We start from the raw sequence: 23,097 nt of genomic DNA, 5'->3' as shown, positions 1-23,097 counted from the left end.
GCCAAAAGAACCAAAACCTGGTTCAATGACCATGGTATCACTGTGTAATTACTGTGTGATTGCATGTAATATTCTAATTTTTTTAAATCCTGTTTTCGTGGGTTTTATGAGCTGAAACCCCAAATTAGGTACAAATAAACAACTAAATAGGCTACTTGAAATCGTTTAAGTTGTTGGCCCTGAATCTATAATCTATGGAAGTTTAACGTTTTGAATGGAATTATGGAAATAAATCAACTTTTCCATGATATTATAATTTTTTGGAAAGGGTCTGTATAAGTAAATAGCCTAATTACTTCGTTCAAACCTAAACCAGAACGTTACACCAAAATTATGCAATAGTAGAGATTCAACTCTTAAACATGCTTTGCGATTGTGTCTGCTTTGCTGTTCAATCATCCCTGTGTTTTGATGTATCGGTCAAATTCTGCGGTTTCCTCACTGACCACCACCTTCAATCTATCTGACTCCCTTCTCTTCCACACTCTCCTCTCTCCAGACGTGTGGTCAGCTGACTTTCACTGGAGCAGCTGTGTGCAGTCGCGCATTCTCACAAAGCACAGCCCAGCATAGACGATAGGGGAACACGGAGCTGAAAATCGCGACAGGAAAAAAACCTGAACCTCTCAGGACATTTATCCATCAGGACGTGCTGCGCTTGGGAACACGGCCATGGATATGGACCGTACGGTATTCCTGCTGTCAATACTGACGACTTTGTCGCTCGCCATCGAGGTAAGAATTGTGATTGTGTGTAATGGAGACGGAGCTTGATTCTCCTCCATACTTTAAATGACGGCCTGGGAGCGAAGGGGAGGAAAAACGCAAAGCTAGAGCATGACACGGATGCAGACAGACATTTCAGCGCTACGTGATTGTCAGCTGCGTATTCCAGCATGATCATACTTCTCTCTAATGCAGTTGCCAGTTGGGTTTCTTGTCCATCGGTGTTTTAGATCAATTAAAAAGTGTTGGGTGGAGGCTCCTGGTGCAGGCAGGATCGCCACTAATATTAGGCACAGCGGGCGAACTGTAGCGCATGAAAGTGATACATAAGACGCGCATCATTCTAGCATCTTAAGTAGCATTGTTTTAATATCTGATGGTAATTTGCACACCTTCATATAACATTAGCATCACATTCGAAGGTGAAACGTGGCATTGAAACATGCTATAATGAAGAATTGCACTGTGGAAAACGCTGATATGGCGATTGTATGCTGCTGTGCTTGTAATGTTTTTTCTATGTTAGAGCAAATGTGGATCGGAGGAATATGAACTCATGTCATACAGATGCGGCTGATGGAATCATGTAAACATCAGTGACTGACAGCTCTTTGTCAAGGGGACATGTGTTAAAGAGCGCATTCTCTCACACCTGCAGTTTGCCTATAGACCTTTTATTTACACGAAAAAAGAAAAGAAATATAAAACCTGTGGCTGGTTTGCAAGATTGCAGAGCTCCATTTTGGGCGAATAAATGCTGTGGCAGCAATATATCCGACGGCCCTCCTGAGCCTTTCGAGCATCAGAGGACAAGGCTCATTCCTCTGCGGCGCCTTTTGCGCATCTATTATTCATACATGTCTTTATGAAGGAATTTGCTTTGTTATAGCCTAGGAGTGATTGTTAAAATGCGTAAATGATGTAGGACTTGTTCATGGTGGAGAGATTTTGTGAGGAATATTTGGCCTACAAAAAGATGTTAGTTGACAGAAGCAAGATGGCGTCCGTGAACTGCGGCGTTTCATTTTTTTTTTTTTCTTTTTTTTTTTTTCGTTAAGGCAAAATCTCATATGGATAGATAAACTTTCTCACTCCCACAAACACACACTGCAATACATGTTCTTTGCATGCACAGATGATTTTAATGATGGTATATAGCTACTTGAATGTGGAGCTTGACACCTGGTAGTCAGTTTACACATAGAGATATTTTATCTACATAGTTTTCTGTAATAATGTCTACATGTAGATGTGGTGTTGTTAGTGTTCCTTTTTTTAAAAAAAGTTAGCCTATAATGGTACCAATATCAGGGTGAAAATAATGTGGAGCCTTAAGGGGTGTGACTCCCAAATTATTAATAGGCTATTTCAACATTATTTAAAAATTAATCATAACATTTTAGTTACAAATCAGCTAAGTATTTTCGCAGGGTAACAAATAGAAGCTCCCCCAAAAAAGTTACCTAATGTTATGGTTCCCATCTGGTTATTTTGTTTCCTAACATTATAGGAACGTTTCTTTTAGGTAACACTTTGTTTTAATAACCATAAACTAATGTTTCCAGAACATTCTGGGAACCAAAAATTGTAAGCTGGGATAATACTAAAGCTCTTTCTGTTCATTAGATCAGCAAAAAAACAGGTTCTGTCATTGTTTTTCACATTATTATTGATTCACAGTCATAATTATTTCGTAACAACTGTTTAAAATCATGTTTGTGGGTCTTATTTCATGTGTGTTGGCTCAGAGGTCATCTGCTGCTGCTGTATTCCTAAACATTGACTAAATGAATCTCAGTTATATTGATTTTATTGGGTCTTCAAAATTAAATAAGTGTGGATTTTTGTGATATAGGCATGTCAAATGAAAGTTGTGAACTAAAAAGTTACAAATTGACCCTTGTACCATTCAGAGTGCAAATTATATAGCCTAATGACTTACAAGAAACAAGACCCTGGCCTGGCCTAAAGCTTTTTTCATTAAAAGGTGTAATTTGTAGGTAGTGTGCCAAAACAAGCTCTGAGAGTTTGTGTTGTCACCTCTTTACTGGTCACCATGTTTTTCCTGAAATGTCCCTTTGCTTATTTTGTGTATAATTGGTAAATCTGTTTTCGGTTAGCCTCCATCTAAAAAGAGCTTTCTTTGTTTGACTGGGAAATATCAGTGGAACATGTAAACATGGTCGGTTTTAGATTGTTTTTGAGTGGTACAAAAACTACCTCGTTGATTTTTGACAGCCTTTAAGATTAAGCCAGAGCTGAATGACTGTTGAAAGCTGCACATTTTCATTTTGCACTAATGTGGATCCTGAACTGCTATGACAACCTGGCTGAGACACTATTTTGGTACACTGATATCCACAGATGATTAGCTTTCACTAGTGGCTCAGTGGCTGTGTCAGTGTTAAAGCATTTCTTATATCATACATTGATGGTAATGATCTCATGTAAAACAATCTATAGCTGAAATTTTGCAGCTTCTTGCAGTAGTTAAGACCATTTTATGTCTAACACATGGTTTTCCTAAAGAGTTAACTACTGTAGTGCGGCCAGCATAATTACAGTATTCTGTTTTTAAATTGCTCTACAGCATAGAGATGTTTTATTGCACTATAACCACCAAGCCATTTGTTAAAAGGTTAGAAAGAAAAACATTACGGACAGAGTCTATCTATCATCTATCATCTATCATCCTATCTATCTATCTATCTATCTATCTATCTATCTATCTATCTATCTATCATCTATCTATCTATCTATCTATCTATCCATCTGTTAGGGGTGTAACGACGATACCCTCATGTCACGATTCGATAAATATCACGATACGATATTATTGCGATACTCCAAGACATATGGTAAAAGGTTTTTTTTACTGGTAACATTAGACAGTTAGCATTATCAGGACCCACAAATATTCCCCCATTACATTGCATTATTATACATTATATTTAATATTATTTATAGTAGTTTAATATAGTACTGACACTAAAACTTTTTTTCTCACATAGTCTAGTAATTTTCATTTTGGGTGAACTATACTTAATACAGATTGTCATGATCCACAATACATATTTTTGTATTGCGATATATTGTGACACAATATATTGTTACACCCTTCTATCTATCTATCTATCTATCTATCTATCTATCTATCTATCTATCTATCTATCTATCTATCTATCTATCTATCTATGTCTTATTAAGCCGTCATCTTAATGAGACAGATGCATCTTTCAGACAGCTGGCTACAGCAGCACTTCCACTGTTTGTTACCCTGGACAAAAGAGGGGAAACACAACAGTCCCATAATCCCTCACGCTCAGTTGAACAGACAGGGTGGGTCTGGTTGTAAGGAACCTTTGTGACTCACTGGGTCGAGGCCAGGCCAAAGACACACAAAAGAGGACCGCCATTATTCTCTCTCTCTCTGACTATGAATTGAGTGTCTTCTGCAAATATGTTTTTCTTCGTGTCATTTTCAGGACCAAACTCTTACTTTATCTCTCCCTTTCTATTTTTTTTTATTTTTTATCTTCCCACCCACTTCAAGAGATTAGATTGTATTCGAGGCTTTTAACCCTGAACCGAATAAGGCAGTAATGTTTGATATTGTACGTTACATAACTGGCATTGTGGCTCTAAAAGATGAATGATTCTGTTTAGAAGTATCAGATGTAGAGAGTTTTCACTCTCATGGTTTCAGTTGAGTTGCTTGTAGCTTTACAATTTAGTTTAGCCAAAAAGAGTGAAATTATTTTGATTATTCATTTTGGTTTAGTATGGAGGAAAACAAATCCTCCATTGTTATCATAGTTATATATTTCTATGTTGAAAATTAAGATAAATGTATACTATACCATTTAAATGTTTGGGTTGGATTAAGTTTTAAGAAATGTAAGCTTTTATTCAACAAGGATACATACAAAAATCTAACTGACCCAAACTTTTGAATGGTAGTGTATATATTTATATAGTATTCAATATTTTATTGAATACCAGGAGATGTTTTCTTAACACTTGCTTACCCGCTAAAAGCTTTGGTATAATTTGAATACTGCTAGCAAGGACCACAAAAACAGCAACAACAGCATAAATAAAGTCAGCAAACAGTACAGCAATAACCTGATAACAGTCGCTACATAATTTATACACTCCATACACAGTGCATTCTTAGATCTCAAAACCAAACATTGTTCAATACGAAAGTGTTTGTCCAGTCGACTTCCGTTTGGCTAGCAACATTTGGTGCAATATTGTTCATCGTACGTGTTTGTATGTATATTCAAACTAATTTCCTTGTGTCTGAATGTCCCTGTCTGAACCCCACAAAGCATGTTTCTTGGACATTATAATGTTTAGTGCTCTAAATAGATGGGCAAACCTGCTGTTATCTATATCAGTCAGATGCTCATAAGCACATCAACTATTTGTTGAATTGTTGAATTCTTGTGCTTCCCCACACATTTTCAGTTTTTCCTCTTTTCATTGTCATCCTGTCTGTTATCGAATGAATTAAATGATAGGCTGCTTACTTAATCAGGTTAATCACAGTTAATTGTATTGTATACATCAATATTTGCTGAGAAAACCCACCACATGAAGACATCTGAAGATCATAGGCTTATGTGATAATGGTTCCTCATGTTCCTGCTGATTGCGCTGTTGGCAGGTGCCATCAGATGACTCAGTGGGCTTGTTGGCGGAGCCCCAGGTGGCCATGTTCTGTGGGAAACTCAACATGCATATCAACGTCCAGAGTGGCAAGTGGGAGCCGGATCCAACTGGCACCAAGAGCTGCATCGGCACCAAAGAGGGCATCCTTCAGTACTGCCAAGAGGTAATGAGAGAGAAAAAAGATATAAAACGAGACGAGCAAATATAATGAGTTCTGCTGCTGTGTCAGTGTTAGTTGTCAATAGCAAGCTTACACACATTGTAAAACATTGTATCGTGATTACTTTAGGAGTTAAAGTCAATTATATAATGGCAATCACAGTATATAATAGGAGGCTTCTGAGTATTACATAAGCATGTCAAGTTCTATTTAGTGGTCGACTGATATAAGTTTGTCAGTGGCTGATGCTGTTATTTGGGTAGCATTGTGGCCGATAGCCAATGTAATGCCAATATACTCTACCGTTCAAAGGTTTGGTTTCAGTGAAAAATCTTTGGAATTTTTTTTTAATACTTTATTCAGCAAGGATGCATTAAAAGTGACAGTAAAGACATTTGTAATGTTACAAAGATTTCTATTTCAAATAAGTGCTGTTCTACTGAATAGAGGATCCTCAAAAAAACATGTTTCACAGTTTCCACAAAAATATTAAGCAGCAAAACAGTTTTCAACATGATAATAATACGAAATGTTTCTTGAGCACCAAATCAGCATATTCAAGTGATTTCTGAAGGATCATGTGACACTGAAGACTAGAGTAATGACTGCTGAAAATATATTAAAATTGAATTTTAAATTTTGTAATAGTATTTCACAATATTACTGATTTAACTGTATTTTTGATCGAATACATGCGGCCTTGGTGAACATAAGAGATTCTTTCAGAAACATAAAAAAATCTTACTGAACCCAAACTTTTGAATGATATTGCATGTTTGCAAATGAGAGTACATAGTAAAAACAAAGTTCTGACATCAAATGTTTATTTTACTAAATATATTCTAATAAATTTAGTCAAAAATATTTCTGAAATCTAAACTGACCCTTTTTACACATTCATGGTCTTATTGTGCAAAGATAAATTTTGCAACTAAATATGTTCAGCCATGAAGTTTGAGTTTTGGCTGTAAGACAATATTTGAAAACAAACAGTTGTTTTTAGGATTAATTTTAATTAATTAACGCCAGCTTGTGATGGTGATGAAGGGGAAAATTGCTTCTTTAAAAAAAAAAAAAAAATTATTTAGTTAAAGGGGTCCTATTATGCCCTTTTACAAAGTCTTGATTTTGTTTTTGGGTTGTACTAGAATATGCTTTCATGCTTGATTGTAAAAAAAAAAAAAACCATTATTTTTCACATATTTTACATTATTACAGCTCCTCTCTACTAGTCTGTCCCGAACGCATTTAGTTCCGGTTTCGATGAAGCCCCTCCTTCCGAAATGCGAAATGTGATGTGATTGGTTAGCTGGCCCAGTGTGTTGTGATTGGCAGCTTTTAGCTGCATTTTATCGGGAAATGTCCCACCCCTCCATAACCACGAGTTCTGCTCTAGTGTAAATATAAAGGATGGCATCAATTTCAAACCCGATTCAGACCCTGACAATGTTAACAACAAGAGGAGCATCCAGAACTGATTTCATGCACAGACTTTGCAAGCACAGATTTCACAGGTCGTTTCACTAGGAGTGGTACAGTATGTTTTTCTTGTACATGATAAGGTACGATGTTATGTACCATTTAAGCATGATATTTGTCAGAAAACGATGGTCATACAAACAGTAATCGTTCACAAAAACATAGTTTATTTTCCTAATGGGCATTGAACAGCCTTACAAAAGCGAGAGCTTACAAAAGCTATAGTAAACAACCCTATATTAACACTAATGTTGGCTAACAGGCGAACGTAGCGACAACATAAAACTTATAATTAGAACTATAGAATTATATTTATAGTCAATAGAATATGTAACTACAAATAAGAAGACATACTTATAAGTTGTCATCCACAAACAACATATTGTCCCAATAAGGTGGAAACGGAGCAGCATTTGTGTGTAGGCTGCATCGTGGTACTGGAAGCTGTTCTTCGTAAAATGTGCAGCGCACAGATAAACATCAGGACTATAATGTTCAGGAACAGTGTTTAGAATAAATTTGACCCATTCTAAGTTCGTCAGCCTTAGGAAGGTCAAATAAATGAGTTGTGAAAAAGCATCTCTTTGACATAGCAGCAGCTTATCCAGGCCTCATCCGCTTTTCTGCGTATTCCGTGGGCGGATATTATTTAAATGAGGAACATTATGACTTCATAAAGCCCTGAAAAATTATGTTGTAGTCCAAACGAGCCATTTGTTGTAGTTCTTTGGAAAGTTGATTCTGTTAAATAAAATAACTCCCTTTGGAGAGGACTTTGAGCTTTGTAAACTTTGCTTAAACAGCAACATTACACACTAACTAAAGTTGAAAAGCATAATAGGGCCCCTTTAATCCTGAGAAAATAACTAAAAAATATATATATATTGCAATCTTTCATTTAAATTTATTTTGCTCCACCTCTGAAACGACTTTTCTGTTTTGGATGATGTCAGCAACCCCTCAAATTTTTCTACATTCTGATATATACCACCTCCTTTTCACCATCCAAGCACTTACCAATGGATAAAATCAAGATCCCTCATCCTGTCTCATTGAATATCCTGTTTCACTTGAAAATAGGTCAGGTTATGCAAGTAAAATGAATTGCAAATGGCTTTTCTGTTGACCTCAACAACAGCTGGTAATTTGTACTCTGTCTTGACTCCCACAGGTATACCCAGACCTCCAGATCACTAACGTAGTGGAGGCCAACCAGCCCATCAGCATCCAAAACTGGTGCAAAATGGGTCGCCGCCAGTGCCGCAGTCACGCGCACATTGTGGTCCCCTACCGCTGCTTGGGTACATATTAGTGTTTTACATTAAACTATCCTTCAATGTGATGATTACATCAGTACTCTGCCACTCCTCGGGTTTTAACCTGGATTTGTGGAACATTAAACTAATGCTTTTAGCGTGGCTGTTGTGTGATTTCCTATCATCCTTCCACATCCGATAAGATGAGATTCATCAAAACACAACGTTTGCTCAGGATATTTTCACCAGCAAGTTACATATCAGCAAAAATCTATTTGAGCACCCGATGAGCAAATGTTTGTGTGTTTTTATTAGTTGGGGAGTTTGTAAGCGACGCCCTCCTGGTCCCAGACAAGTGCAAGTTCCTGCACCAGGAGCGAATGGACATGTGCGAGAGTCATCTCCACTGGCACACGGTGGCCAAAGAGGTCAGAGGTCACACCACATGACATTTACTATACTCTTTCACAAAGTTATAAAACCATACACAGCTGTAATCTGTGCCAGAAAAAGCCGGATCCAGATCAGGCACCTCCAGAACTGAATTTAGTTCCTATTTTAGTGGATCTCCATTTGAAAAGAAATGTTTGCTTTTTATTTTTGCTTTAATGTTTAATATAAAATGATATCCCCAGACATGCATGTTAAATAATGGTGTAGGCAGATTATGATTGAATAGGATGTATAATTCATCTCTATCTAACCCACGAGAGCATTCTACTTATAGCTCTATGATGACTCAGCGCCTTATTACCTCTCTTGCTTTCGTTCTCACTCACACTTTCCCTGTGGCTGCCCCTCTGCAGTCCTGTGGTGATCGTTCCATGAATCTCCATGACTACGGCATGCTGTTGCCGTGCGGCATCGACCGTTTCCGTGGTGTAGAGTTTGTGTGCTGCCCCATGGAGGAGCACAAGGAGTTAGACAGCGAGGAGCAGGAGGAGGCCAACTCAGATGTGTGGTGGGGCGGCGCAGAGGCCGAGTATACCGACAGCAGGTACACACACACACAAGTGGTATTATTGAGTCACACACCATTATCTGAGACCACTTGTGAACGTGTTTATTTTGAACAACTTTTTTATAGAAATTATATTATCAGAATAAATAATTATAATATTTTTGCAATTTATTATGTCCACCCTTTGCTTTCATGACAGAAGCACCCTAGCTGCATGATCTCCACAAGTTTGTGTACAACCTGATTATTATGTTCTCCTGCATGATTTGAGAAAGATGAAAAGCATCCCATGTTGAAAAAAAATATATAATTTGGGTCAAAATATATGCTACATAAATGTTGTAAAAAGTACTAAATATTTTCAATTTGAAAATGTATTGCTAATGTTGTAGATTTTTCCCCCTAAACCCAACTATCTTGCGTCTACAAATCGACACTTAATAAAATAAAACTATTGCGTCTACAAATCGACACAGAGCGTCTACAATCGACACTTAATAACCTTTATACTCTTGCTCTTGCGTCTTCAGTCGACAACTGGCCGAGTTTCTTACTCTAACTTACTTGCTTCCCTAAACGGACCTGCTGCGCAGCAGAAATGAACAGACAGACTTTCAGCAAATGTCCTTTAAATTCTTTAATCACGGCCAGGAGATCTTCCCGAGCAATTCTCAGGGAATCTCTCCCAAGAAGCAAGGCCGGAGGATCTCAGACAAATTCCATTGAGAAATCCCACCGTAAAACACAGAAACAACAGTTTTTATAGAATCGAGAAAACAAATAAGACTAACATGTCAGTCACTTTCAATATGATTGGTTCAATTGGTTCAAAAGCCCCAACCTTTTTCCTCTGTCACTGGCACAAGCAAACTCTGTCACAAGATTCTAACAGACTGTCTAGTTTCATTTCCCAAAGATTGTTATTTTTACATACATACATACGCACACAGTCAAAGTCACAAGTTTTCCATTGATTTCGTACAGTACATCCTGTTCAAATAAGGTTAGATGTTAGAAACATGGTTAGTTTAATATACAGTTTAAAATGTATACGACACTAATTTAATGCAAAATATATTGCAAAATGTACTTAACCCTCTGGTGCTGCTCGCATGGCGGTCAAAAATGACTGTTTTTTTTTTTATTTGAACAAAATTAATGTACTATATTTTATTTCGATAATGTTTTTTATTTAGTACTTTTGGGGGGATTTTTATGGTACTAAATTATATTTATAGGATAGTTATGAACCATGTAGGCTATGCATAGACCTGAAAATGAAATTTCTAACTTAAACTGTTGTAAATCTTGAATGTTTTGGGTCACAGTCTTAAGTTCGGTCTTTTTTAAAGAATCTTGAATGTTGGCAGATGATTGCTGAAGTGAAAAAAGTTTTAAAAAAATATAAAGTTTAAGTTTATTATTATGAAAAATGCATACAAATACTATTTTTTAAATTTTATATGAAATATATATTTTCCAAAACATGTTTTACTCTAAAACTGTGAGAAAATCAAATCCATAAATCTAAACAAGCTGTGTTCCAAATTTGTGCTTGATATCTCAAAAAATGAGCTTTCAGTAACATTTGGTTTAGGCGCAGTACCAAATGTTTCCACTAGATGAAATTTGCTTCACATTCGTTTCTAATGCGGTATTTTTTTACCACAAACAGTACAATTCAAGTCAAGTCAAGTCACATTTATATATATATCGCTTTTTACAATACAGATTGTTTCAAAGCAGCTTTAGAGATAACAGGTTTGTGATGCAACAGAGTTTGTTTCCAGAAGAAAATAGCGTCACAGTCCAGCTTAAGTAAGTTCAGTGATGTTTCATTTTTGTTGTAAAAAAGTTATTCATTTAATTCATTTACATATATAGCCGCTCTGGAGAAAACTGTGATGTCGTCGTCCAGCTCAGTTCTCATATAATGGTGTAAATGCAGGCAGATCAATATTATTGTTGAATATTAAATTAAATGTTAAATTGAATGTCCCCAACTAAGCAAGCCAAAAGCCAATGGCGACAAAGGTGAAAAAAGGCGACAAAGGCAACAGTGGCAAGGAACCAAAACTCCATCAGGTGGCAGAATGGAGAAATGGAGTACAAGTGTGACTATTTTTTCAGGACCATTTAACCCTGTCGATTCATGTCCATGATTTTATTTTGTGTTCACATAGCAAGTGCTAAAACCTTTACCAAGTTTTGTACCATTCTGATGAAGTAAAAAAGAAAATCAGCACCAGAGGGTTAAAAGGGCTAGAAAATGAATTCCTAATAATACATTTTGGGTAAATGCAAAAAAAAATGTAAGTGTAAATAAAAAACATACAGCAAAAGTATTGTATCCCACCTTTTGAATATTGTCTCAGACTTTAATATGCCATGAACTTCATACATTTTTGCATCACAGCGTGCTGAGAGAGCAGCCCCCGACCAAACCTGAGCCCGCTGTGACTGAGGATGATGAGGATATCAACAATGAGGAAGAGGAAGTATGGGACAACGATGAAGATGGTGACGGTGAAGATGATGAAGACGAGGAAGATGACGATGAAGACACAACCGACGAACAAGACACCAGCGAGCAGACCTCCAACGTTGCAATGACAACCACCACCACTACCACAACAGAGTCTATAGAGGAGGTTGTGCGAGGTGAGATTTGTGTATGCTAAGTGTCCATATGTACATTTCAGTGGTATATTTCAGTATTCAAATGTGAAAAAACACCCTTACAAGACATGTTTGAGAGAATGCACAGGATAGGCAAAACTGGAGCAAAATGTTACATTTAAACAAATCAAAGAGTGTCTCTTCTCCATTAGCGGTGTGCTGGGCCCCTGCTCGTTTGGGGCCATGCCATGACAAGATTCCCCGCTGGTATTTTGTGGTGGAGACGGGCCGATGCGCCCCCTTCATCTTTGGGGGCTGTGGGGGCAACCGCAATAACTTTGAATCAGAGGAGTACTGCATGGCTGTCTGCAGCAGCAGCGTGTGTAAGTCCAGACGACTCCTGAGAGGAAGTTCACCTCTCTGCTAACCAGCACATCGTCTCTTTCTCACTTTCTTCGCTTCATTCGTGCTAAACTCACAAGCTCAGCAGATGGCTGGATGCTTTAGCCCGCATGGATTACAGGTCTCTGTGAGGTGACTGTACAGGCACAGCGCCTAGTTCCTTTAGTTTAACCTCCTGCTGTCTTGTCTGAGCACACTGGAACTTTTCTGAAACTCTCCATCTTCGTTTCCTGAATCTACAGCACCATGTTAAAAGAAACAATATTGTTTTAATATTCAAATCCGGATTGTAAGTGATAAGTAAAAACACGGGGCATAGGGATGAGTGGCATCAGATTTGCTTGTTTTGATCCTTTTTTTGATGACACTTAAGTTTTTAACACAGGTGTTGCATAATGTGAAGCTGTTTTGGCACTGATGCCAGTCTTATCATACATATCTTATCTTTTGTGCATCAAGTTTCAAATAAAAAAGGACATTATCAAATGAAATGTTCAAGTGAGATTCGTAAAGTATTTAATTAACTGAATTATTCATAAATAGTCATACATGCATTGTTATTTAATATATAAATATTTCTTGCTCTGGAAATTCCAGCAAAAGTAATTAAATCATAATATTTATATTATCGGTGTGATTTAACATTAATCATACCTCCCGTCCCTTAACGGGATACCGTAAAATAATACAAAGACCATGTCTTTTTATTGTATCGTCTTTGCTAGCTGTATGCAAAAACAAAGACAGCGCAACCAGTGTAGTTTAATTCATGCACAAGTTTGTTTAATGAATTGTTCAAAAAGCATTTGTAGGATTACATCTGACTTAATTACTGAACTGCATGTTATCAGATCAAATACAGATTTAATTTTTTTTTACAAATAAATAAAATAGGAGCAGTTATAGAGTCAATAGTAGCAATAAAATCAATATTTTTCCAAAAATGGTATTCAAGTCAAGTCAGCTTTATTTATATAGTGCTTTATACAATACAGATTGTTTTGTAGTAAATAATTATTATTATTAAGTGGTTTTTAAGGTTTTCTTTATGTTCGTAGGAGAATGTATTCATTTATTAAAGCAATTATTCTTCATGATGGGCAATGTTTTCCATACTGTACTACGGTTTCGTGTTTGCTTTTTTTGAGTTTCAGCCAGTACAGATTTGGAGTAGATACTGACATATTTGATAGCATGGATGTTTGTTTGTGCTTTTTTCTGTTTTTAAAGCACCTCCATGTCAGTGGGTGTATTTCTTAACCTGCTGAACACTGCACTTCTGTATGTACCCTCCCCCATTCTCTCTCTCCGTTTGTGTTTATCTCTGTGTGTGGGCCAGTGATGGAGCTGTAGTCGGCCTCTGGTCAGACCAGTCTGCGGCAGTGGTTCAGTGGGCGGTTTACGCTCGATTAAGCACAATGCTGGACACTGTGGGAGAGTGACAGCGGAGCAGCCCTCATTCTGACAGGGCATATTCCTCACAGCCAGTCTGGCTGCTCCCGCATGCTCGCTGTCAGAAAGTGTCACAGCAGCTTCACATGAGCTGCTGCAAAACACACCCATAGAAATGCAGCTCTCACACCCCCACACACTTACAGTGGCAAAAAAAAGTATTTGGACACTTATACCACAATTAAAAATGTCACCGCATTACAAATTATCAAACTAAATGGCATTTATTTTAAAGATAGCTCAAGCACACTTTATAAAAAAAACCACTGAAGGATGTCACTAAATCACATGTTAGGTTTAAAATGGTAAAACAATAGACAAACTGTTCAAAATTAAGATAAAAGTATTGTATACTTAGTGGAACACATCTTCATGTTTTTATTAAATTGAAAACTCTTTGGGGCTGTTTAAACGACACCGTTTTCAACTAAAAACGTAAAACTTTTTATGCGCTTTGGCCGTTCATTTACACGACAACGGCGTATTGGGTGCCTGAAAATGCTAGATTCTGAAAACGGGTTTCAATGTGCGAGTTTTTGAAAACGGTCTCCGTGCAAACAACAAAAACGCGAATCTCTGAAAACGATGACGCCATGCACATGCGTATTACGTGTTCAGTCTATAGTGCTTCATCGCCATCTATTGGCCTGACAGCAGAATACAGGGTTTTCAGTCGTTTTCGCGGATCCGTGTGAATGGGGATTGTTTTGACAATGGTGTCGTCTGTATGCGGAAAACTCAAAGGATAAACTTCTCCATTTTAAGAATATCGTTGTCGTGTAAACGTACCATAAAATACCAGGTCTTATTTTGCATTATTAATTGATGCACATTATTTCAAAGTTCTGCAACAAAGTCTAGCATAATTTGTGTGCAAATGCCTCATATTTGATATTTTCTACTTCATGCAGTGACGTTCATTTATTTTCTTTAGTGTCTTAAGCAGGGCCGCGGGAAGTGGGGGTGCTGGGGGTGCTGCAGCACCCCCTGTTTTCACAGAATTGTAAATGCAACGCATATGTTTGTTCATTAAAATGTATACATTTTTAGCATTTAGTCATTTATTTGTAATAAACACTTTAAGTGGGCTATTTAAATTTTTTTATTTATATGTTAAATTATCTTTTTAAAACATAAGCGCAGAGTGTTACGTAATATTGTGTGTGTGTGTGTGTGTGTGTGTGTGTGTGTGTCGAAAGAATTTGTCCGCAGCATGCTAAAAAAAAAACACAAAAAAAACCCCGTCAAAAACCCCACTGTCAGTGTTTTGTAAGGAACAGGCAAATATGTCAAATATAGCAGGACACATTTTAATTGTTTACTAATAAAACAGTTCTTTTTTATGTCAGTGTCGGCTAGACAGATGAAGTTGACGACTCGCGATCTTCGCAGCGCCAGAGAGAAATGCACATTTCATACGAATTACATAAGCAGCGCAGTCTGTTTTCTTTCGTTTTGAATTGTTCTGCTTAAAAGTAGACATTTCAAGCTATCTATATGTCTCAGGTCTGTGAGGCAATAGGCTACGGCCCACGGTGAGTTTCGGTTCATTTATTAGACGAGCTCCAGGTTCGCCAGCGCCTCCGTGTCCTGATTATCTATTTTCTAATAGCTTATATATTCTTCTTATTTATTGAATCCAGACAATTGGTTGATGAAACATCGATTAAAATTAAGATACAATTAATACAAAACGAAATTAAATTTAAAGACAGGCTTTGTGCTTTCAGTTTGAGGTCTCTGTGAAAGTTTTAAAACATTCTTTTAGTGCCGCTTTAGAGAAATACATTTCTAAAAAAAATGCGACTTAGTCCAGTGCGACTTAGGCTATATATGTTTTTTTCTTCCTCGTGGCGCATTTTGTGACTGATATGCGACTCCGGAGCAATAAAATAAAAGGGACTCCGGAATAAAAGCAGAATCAATAAAGTCAAAAATGTGATGTGCAGTCAGGTTTGAGAGTGTGCGCGTTTTTTGAGGAGTTTTATAGTCTTGATATTGTTTCTTATTCAAAAGTGGTGACGCCCCTATACCCCCCCCCCCCCCCCCCCCCCCCCCCCATACCCCCCCCCCCTAAAACCTCTTCCCGCGGCCCTGGTCTTAAGTGTCAAAACACTTTTTGGGGTTTCTGTATATACATAGATCTACCATACTGGATGATTTTCCAGCATGAAAACTCTTTTAACTCTCTGAGCGTACCTAAAACATGCATTATAGCAACCTTTGGCAATAGTAATCTCACATAAATGTTTCTGACTTTGCTAACCAATTTTAACCTGCATCGGAACTAGCTGTTTTTTCCCTGGAGCCTTCACTCTCTTTGCCGAAAGGAAGATTCTCTGGCTCACTTGTATCTGTTTTTTGACACTCGCTGAACAAGACTTCTCACTCTCTCTAGTGCCAACCATGGCCCCGAGCCCTGCTGATGCTGTGGATCGTTACCTGGAAGCTCCAGGAGATGTGAATGAGCACACCCGCTTCCAGAAAGCAAAGGAGAGCCTGGAGGCCAAACACAGAGAGAAAATGTCAGAGGTGGGAACCTGAGTAGAGTGGAATAATGCAGTTATAGCAGTGTGTCAAAGTTCTCTTACAAAAACAGTGTGGTGGTAGTAGGGCTGGGCAACAGAACTAAAAAACAGTTTCTCTTTTTTATAGGATTATATAGGATCACATTTATGTGTATGTATATATATATATATATATATATATATGTATGTATATGTGTATGTGTATATATATATATAGCAGGTGTTAGTACCAACAAACATTCTCACGAATCCGTAAAAATTTACGTCAGAGCAGCTTTACGAATGATTTACACAACAACGCGTTCTGCTTGTGTTTCATGAATGAGGCCCAATGAACAGAAGAAAACACAGAGCTGAAATACACTGAACAAACCAATCATCTAAATGAAGATCAGGTGCAAAAACCATAAGTAACCATAGAAACTAACTAGAAGAGGGAAAAAGGAAACACATCAAACATGACATAACCCTGACAATTGTACAATTACAATGTTTGATGCAGGAAAAACATATATATATATTACTAAAACATTTAGAGGATGAAAAATTAGATTGCTGAATAAAAAAAAAATCATGAGATTGCTGAATGAGAGTTTTGATTTAGTTCAGTGAAACTGAAAGTTTGAAGTGAATTATGAAAATGCATAAACCATTTAATTGGTATGTTATTGTTTGTTAAAACCTTAAAAGTATAATTATGTATGTCAATGCAATGTTAAAGATATTATAATTATTTTACAAAAGCATTAAAGGTTTTATCTCAAAAATAGTTTAAGTAAATGTAGTATTTAATTAGAAACAATTATGAATATTTTTATTTAAATATTTATGAATGAATATATCATATTATAATATCACATATTGTTTATATTTTACCATTGTACATGTCCAAAATACATGTTTCTCCTGTGTCTTCATCCCTCTTATCTCTCTTCAGGTAATGAGAGAATGGGAGGAGGCAGAGAGACAGGCAAAGAATCTTCCTCGTGCTGATAAGAAGACCATAATTCAGGTAAGCTTAATAAATGTGAATAGGATATGTTGACTGATGATTCATAAGCAGTGAACGGCAGAAAATAAACATAGTTTATTGTTAATATAATCTAGCGGTTTGTGAACCTGTTATATAAAAGCACTTAGCGGGGTTACGGTCCAAGTGCATTCAGATTTAGTAGCACAGCATACAGTTTCCATTAAAGCGGAGGGGGGATTCTCAAGCGGACTGAAAGGCACTGTATTTTATTCTTCGGGATTAATAAAAGGCTTCTGGCTTAATGTTTATTCGTGTTTCTATAGCGCTTCCAGGAGAAGGTGGAGGCGTTGGAGAAAGAAGCGGCCGGGGAGAGACAGCAGCTGGTAGAAACCCACATGGCACGAGTGGAAGCTCTGCTGAACGACCGTCGCCGTCAGGCTCTGGAAAGCTACCTTAGCGCCCTTCAATCGGACCAGCCTCGGGTATACGCACACAACCATACTACTCAACCACTAACAAAATGGCTTACACATGTTGTTTACAATAGTAAATTGTATAATGTCTTTGCTAATCTAGCTAAAAAAGAAAAACCTGTTTTCTCCTGTGTCCCGTCTCGTACAGCCTCGGCAGGTTCTCAGTCTGTTGAAGAAGTACATACGAGCGGAGCAGAAAGACAGGCAGCACACCCTCAAACACTTTGAGCATGTACGGGAGGTGGATCCGAAGAAGGCGTCCCAGATTCGACCATTTGTAAGTTTATGTCAAGGTTATTCTTTCCTACTTTAGATATAAAATGTGTAGACACTTCAAACTTCAGTTTGACCCCTTGTGCTCATAGGTGATGACCCACCTGCGTGTTATTGAGGAACGCATGAACCAATCCTTGGGGTATCTCTACAAGGTGCCACAAGTGGCTAATGAAATCCAGGACCAAGTGGGTGAGTGTGAAGTTTTTTATTTAGTGTTGAGTTCACTGTCATATCATTTTGGGAACAAGTTTCAAACTTGGGTCTACTGAAACTTTCTCAGCACTGCTGATTCAGCGTGACCAGGCGGAAGTCACCCAACAGCTGTCATCTCTTCAGAGTAAGATGAGGGTTAGCTACGGGAACGACGCCCTGATGCCGGACCTGCCTGACAGCACCACCACCCTGGACATCCTGCCGCCAGAGCAGGACGGCCTGGGCTTCATCCACCCCGAAAGCTTCAACCAGGCCAACACTGACAACCATGGTAAACATTAACACATTCAATGCTGGAACTGAACCGCAAAACTTTAAAATGCCCATTTTCATGAAAAGTATATACATATTGAGTAACCAATCATATACAACTATACACTACCGTGCAAAAACTTGGGGACAGTAAAAAAAAAAAAAATGTTTAAATGTTTCTACAAAACATATAAAGCAGCACAACCATTTCCAACATTGATAATAATAAGAAATGTTTCTTGAGTGCAAAATCAGCATATTAGAATGATTTCTGAAGGATCATGTTACACTGAAAATTATGCTGAAAATTAAGCTTTTCCATCACAGCAATAAATTACATTTTAAAATATACAAAACAGACAACAGTTATTTTAAATTGTAATGATATTTCTCAATATTACAGTTTTTAAATGCAGCCTTGGTGAGCAAAAGAGATATTTTTAAAAACATTAATCTTGCCAACCCAAAACCTTTTGAACGGTAGTGTAAATAATCAAATGCGGGATTTAAAAGAGGCTGAGCAGCTTTTTTGTCTTGCTCAGTTGAACCTGTAGATGCCCGTCCAATTCCAGATAGGGGTCTGCCTACGAGACCTGGTGAGTGTCTACTTATTATTTTCAGCAATTGCTTTGTTTAGTTGCTTTGTTAATTATGAAACTGAACTGAATCAACATATTTAGTTCATATAACAACACTTTTTACAGCTTCTTTACAGCAGAATTTGAATTTGTCTCATATTTGAAGAAGTTATTTTCCTGTTTAAAGGCACACTATGCAGTTTCCGTTTTTCTCAAACAGCGACCCCTAGAGTCGCTGTGGAGTACTTGCATTTAACGTTACTGTCGTAAATACCACTCACGCATGATTCTGCCATGATTCACGTCTGAAATGCGTGTTAGTGTCTTCCATAGAGGCTGCTTCATATGTTTAATATCACATATCTAATGAATATGTTCATATGTGTGTATTTTTAAGAGATTCCAAAGGTTCGGCTGGATATTGAAGAAAGACACAATGCTGGTTATGATGTTCGTGACAAGAGACTGGTACAACAATTTACACACATATTTCGCTAAACATGCATACATACAGACAAAATATCTATATGTATCTAATATTTCACATGCAATAAGTAATTGATGTGTTTTTGTCAAATCAGATGTTCCTTGCAGAAGACATGGGCTCTAATAAGGGGGCAATCATTGGACTGATGGTGGGTGGAGTCGTTATTGCTACTGTCATTGTAATCACCCTTGTTATGCTCAGGAAGAAGCAGTACACTTCCATTCACCATGGAGTTATTGAGGTGAGAAACATGTTCGGATATCTTTACATGACAATTTTGTGATTTGCAAACTTGGAAATGTCATTGAAATAATATAAAAAGTATTTAAAAGTCTTTAATGAACTTTCTGTTGCCATTTCAAAATGTAGTATTTTTTAAAGTTCTCTTGATCATATAATCAGAGATGAAAAGGGGCGACAACTGACGGCGTGTCTGACGCTTCACAACGTCATGACAGAAAAAATAGCATGTTTAATATTTTTCCGGTCCCCCGCAACAGGTTCCGTCACATATGTGACTTAGACCAATAGGAGCACAGAAGCTCTTCTGTACACACCTCTCAAACATGCCGAAACAAAAGAAAGATGATGGTATTTGTGCTGCTATGTGGAATTATGTAATGGAGGAAAGGTTTGTGGAGCTATGGCAACAATACGGCAAAAAAGTGAAAAAGATAAATGCTGGCGAACGATAGGCGAACACATTTAGTACATTTATTTTATTTTTACTACTGGCTAAAAAAAAATGAATAATTAAATTCTACCTCAAGTTTGCTTTGGAGGATTGACAGCCCATACTGTAATCTTCATGCAATCCAGTTAAGTGTCCACTGTCAGGTTTTCTTTTTTTGTGAGGGGCTTTTCTGACGACAAGACAGCCAGTGCGACGACAGGTCGGAAAGCAACGTGTAGTCTGACATGTTTCTTGTTTACAACACAAAAAGACATAATCTGACAGAGTGACAAATATGTTGTGTAGTCTGAATCCAGGATTAGGTAGCTTAACCTACCTTCCTCCAATGACATTTCTCCAGCATTCCTCATTCTCCCCTTCTACAGCTTTAGACCTACATTTGTCATCCAATGTATTTTTCATATTCCCCCCTGAGTAATACATAGAATGACAAATGTAGACCTAAAAATGGAGAAGGGGGGGGGGAGGAGGAGGAGGGAGGCTGGAGAAATGTCATTGGAAGGTAGGACAAGTTACTGTTCATATAGTCTGTGACAGCAGAAGCTCTGGACTCCATAGCAGTTTTCATTGGCCAAGGACCACCCAGAGGCCATCTGACTGACATTTAAAGCAACCAATCACGGTTTATTTTGTTCTGCGGCATGAAAATGTAACATCGATGTCCCTACAATAACAGACCGGTGTGTAAAACTCTTGGATGTATTTTAAAAAGTCTATGCTGCGAACTTTACATATTTCACATACTTTTGAAAATCAAGCGTTTAGTTGATCCTGATTACTCGTCACAGTTGTAAACACTTCCATGAGGGGGTTTGGCATCGCAGCATCTTTGTTTCCATATTTTTTTTTATATTGAAAATATACAAATAAATGCTAGTTCATAATATTAATGAATGCTTTAATAGTATATAGAAATACTACAATAACACTGCTGGGAATGAAAAAAACGCATTTAATGACCACCATATTTTTCTTATATCTCAGGTTGACGCAGCGGTGACCCCTGAGGAACGCCATCTTACTAAGATGCAGCAGAACGGCTACGAGAACCCCACCTACAAGTTCTTCGAGCAGATGCAGAACTAAAGAACCACTTCAAATCCCCGCACTCCCCCTCACCAACACCATCAGCACCATCACCCCACTGCATCAGGACAGAGAATGCAGACTGATCCCTCATACACTGTTGATCAGCTCTGTCACCATGGAGATGAGAGTGGCTTCCATCACCTGACCATTTCATCCAATCGAATCAGCGCTCAATCGGTTTGCACAGAAAAGTGATGTATCATTGCTGCCCATTCAGCCATCTGTCAGTACGATGGTCCATCTGTGCGTTCACATGCTTGTCCGTCACAGCATTGTGTGGTGAATGATGCGTCTTCTGCTCTGTTCTCTTCACCCATGCATGCTTTCCTTCTAACTTACCCATGGTTCTCTAATTCACAAGGGTTTTTTTTTTTCTCTCATGTGAGCATTTTTGTTCCCTTCCAGAAATTTCTTTAAGCACTTACATCTCCTCTTTTGTTTGCACGTTTCCTTCCTCTTTCGCCCTCCTTCCTTTTTCCTTGGCACTCAGATGATGCGGTGCTGTGTTTGGCTACATGAGGCTCCAAACGCAAACTACCAGATGCAGAATAATGTACTCATCAATAAACTTTCCATTCAGGTTTTTCTTTTCTGTAAAAAAACAAACAAACAAAAATACACATAAAAAAAGTTAAAAGCAACAAAAAAAAACATAAGCAATGAATGGTTTTATTTTATGTGTAATATGTATTGAATTAAGGCAAAAGCTAGCTGTATCTATGTAGTGCATGGAAATTTTAACAGAGAGATGGTTTCTGGATCCAAACACAGGCTTTGACCTCTCTCTCATGTAGAGATTTTAGCTGGATTGTACATTTTATTGTCTTCTTGTGATCACATTTTAAATAAGTGAAAAAAGAAATCTGCTTGGCTACATTGTCACAGGGACATGCTTTAACTGAAGTGTGCTTTTTCTTTCTTTTGGACCATGCCACGCACACTTAAATGGTTGCATGGGGCTGGAAAAAGATGTATGTATTGTATTATGAAGTGTAATATTAGCCCACGTTTTGGTTTGTTAATGTTCTACGCACTCTGCATTTTTTTTAAGGGTCTAACTACACCCTTTTTGCCTCATGAAGTTTTATTCCATGTCGGGATTTGGTATGGGGCCGGGATTAGGGAAAGGAGGTATGAAGTGGTGGGAATTTGCTTCAGAAATAGCCACCATTTTTTTGTTTGTGTGATTTTTGTCCCACTATCCCCTCTTTGTATTCCCCCCAGTGTCTGTGATATTCACGAACACATTTTGGGACAGAAACACTTCACCTCCCCTCTTTTGTTTCACTCAAGTATGTCATAGCACCTTATAGGTCAGAGCAGGTAGAAAGGGACGGGTAGATAATGAAATAATGTAATGAGTTCATGCCATATGGTCTATTGAAATGACGTTTTAAATTATTTTGAAAGTGCCATGATGTTGAAGGAAATCGTGAACTGTTGTATAATGCATTGTACGAGACAGCCATTAAACGATTCAAACATTGTGCAGTTATGTCACAGTGCACACTGCTCATTATGTTCCTGTATAGAAGTACCTTAGCTCTAAAAATCTGGTGTTGTGCTGATTTGTGGATACTCTGAGGTGAGTGTCTGTGGTCAGTAGGGAGCAGAGAAAGCTCTTTCTGTGACATTTTCCTTCCGTATCTATTCAAATCATTGGCTTAGAAGGGGAAAAGCTTTCTACAACACTGTAACCCATGAATAAAGTTTTGAATGTACATACAAACTCATTGTGATGTGTTGTTTGGTGCACAAGACGAGAAAAAAAAGGGGTGTGTGTTTAATTTTATGCTGCATTA

At 37.7% G+C, this 23,097-nt stretch overlaps 1 protein-coding gene across 2 annotated transcripts; it reads left to right on the top strand.

Annotated features, from left to right (window-relative positions):
- The first annotated feature begins 492 nt into the window (after positions 1-492).
- appb (amyloid beta (A4) precursor protein b) lies at positions 493-23,024 on the top strand. 2 transcript variants are annotated; one of them, XM_082175325.1, is made up of 17 exons: positions 493-735; positions 5,399-5,566; positions 8,214-8,343; positions 8,614-8,726; positions 9,105-9,295; positions 11,676-11,920; positions 12,091-12,261; positions 16,131-16,264; positions 17,198-17,272; positions 17,557-17,715; positions 17,855-17,983; positions 18,072-18,171; positions 18,263-18,466; positions 18,990-19,043; positions 19,423-19,493; positions 19,607-19,753; positions 21,191-23,024. In XM_082175325.1, exons 1-17 carry the CDS (start codon positions 673-675, stop codon positions 21,290-21,292), a joined length of 2,256 nt encoding a protein of 751 aa, XP_082031451.1. In that variant the 5' UTR covers positions 493-672; the 3' UTR covers positions 21,293-23,024. The 2 variants fall into 2 exon arrangements, with proteins under 2 accessions (XP_082031451.1, XP_082031452.1); XM_082175326.1 differs by lacking the exon at positions 12,091-12,261 and having other exon boundaries at positions 494-735.
- The last annotated feature ends 73 nt before the right edge of the window (positions 23,025-23,097 follow it).

Source organism: Leuciscus leuciscus, assembly GCF_965113295.1.
Source record: "Leuciscus leuciscus genome assembly, chromosome: 7".
Lineage (NCBI taxonomy): Eukaryota > Metazoa > Chordata > Actinopteri > Cypriniformes > Leuciscidae > Leuciscus > Leuciscus leuciscus.
This window is presented reverse-complemented; position numbering and strand designations above follow the sequence as displayed.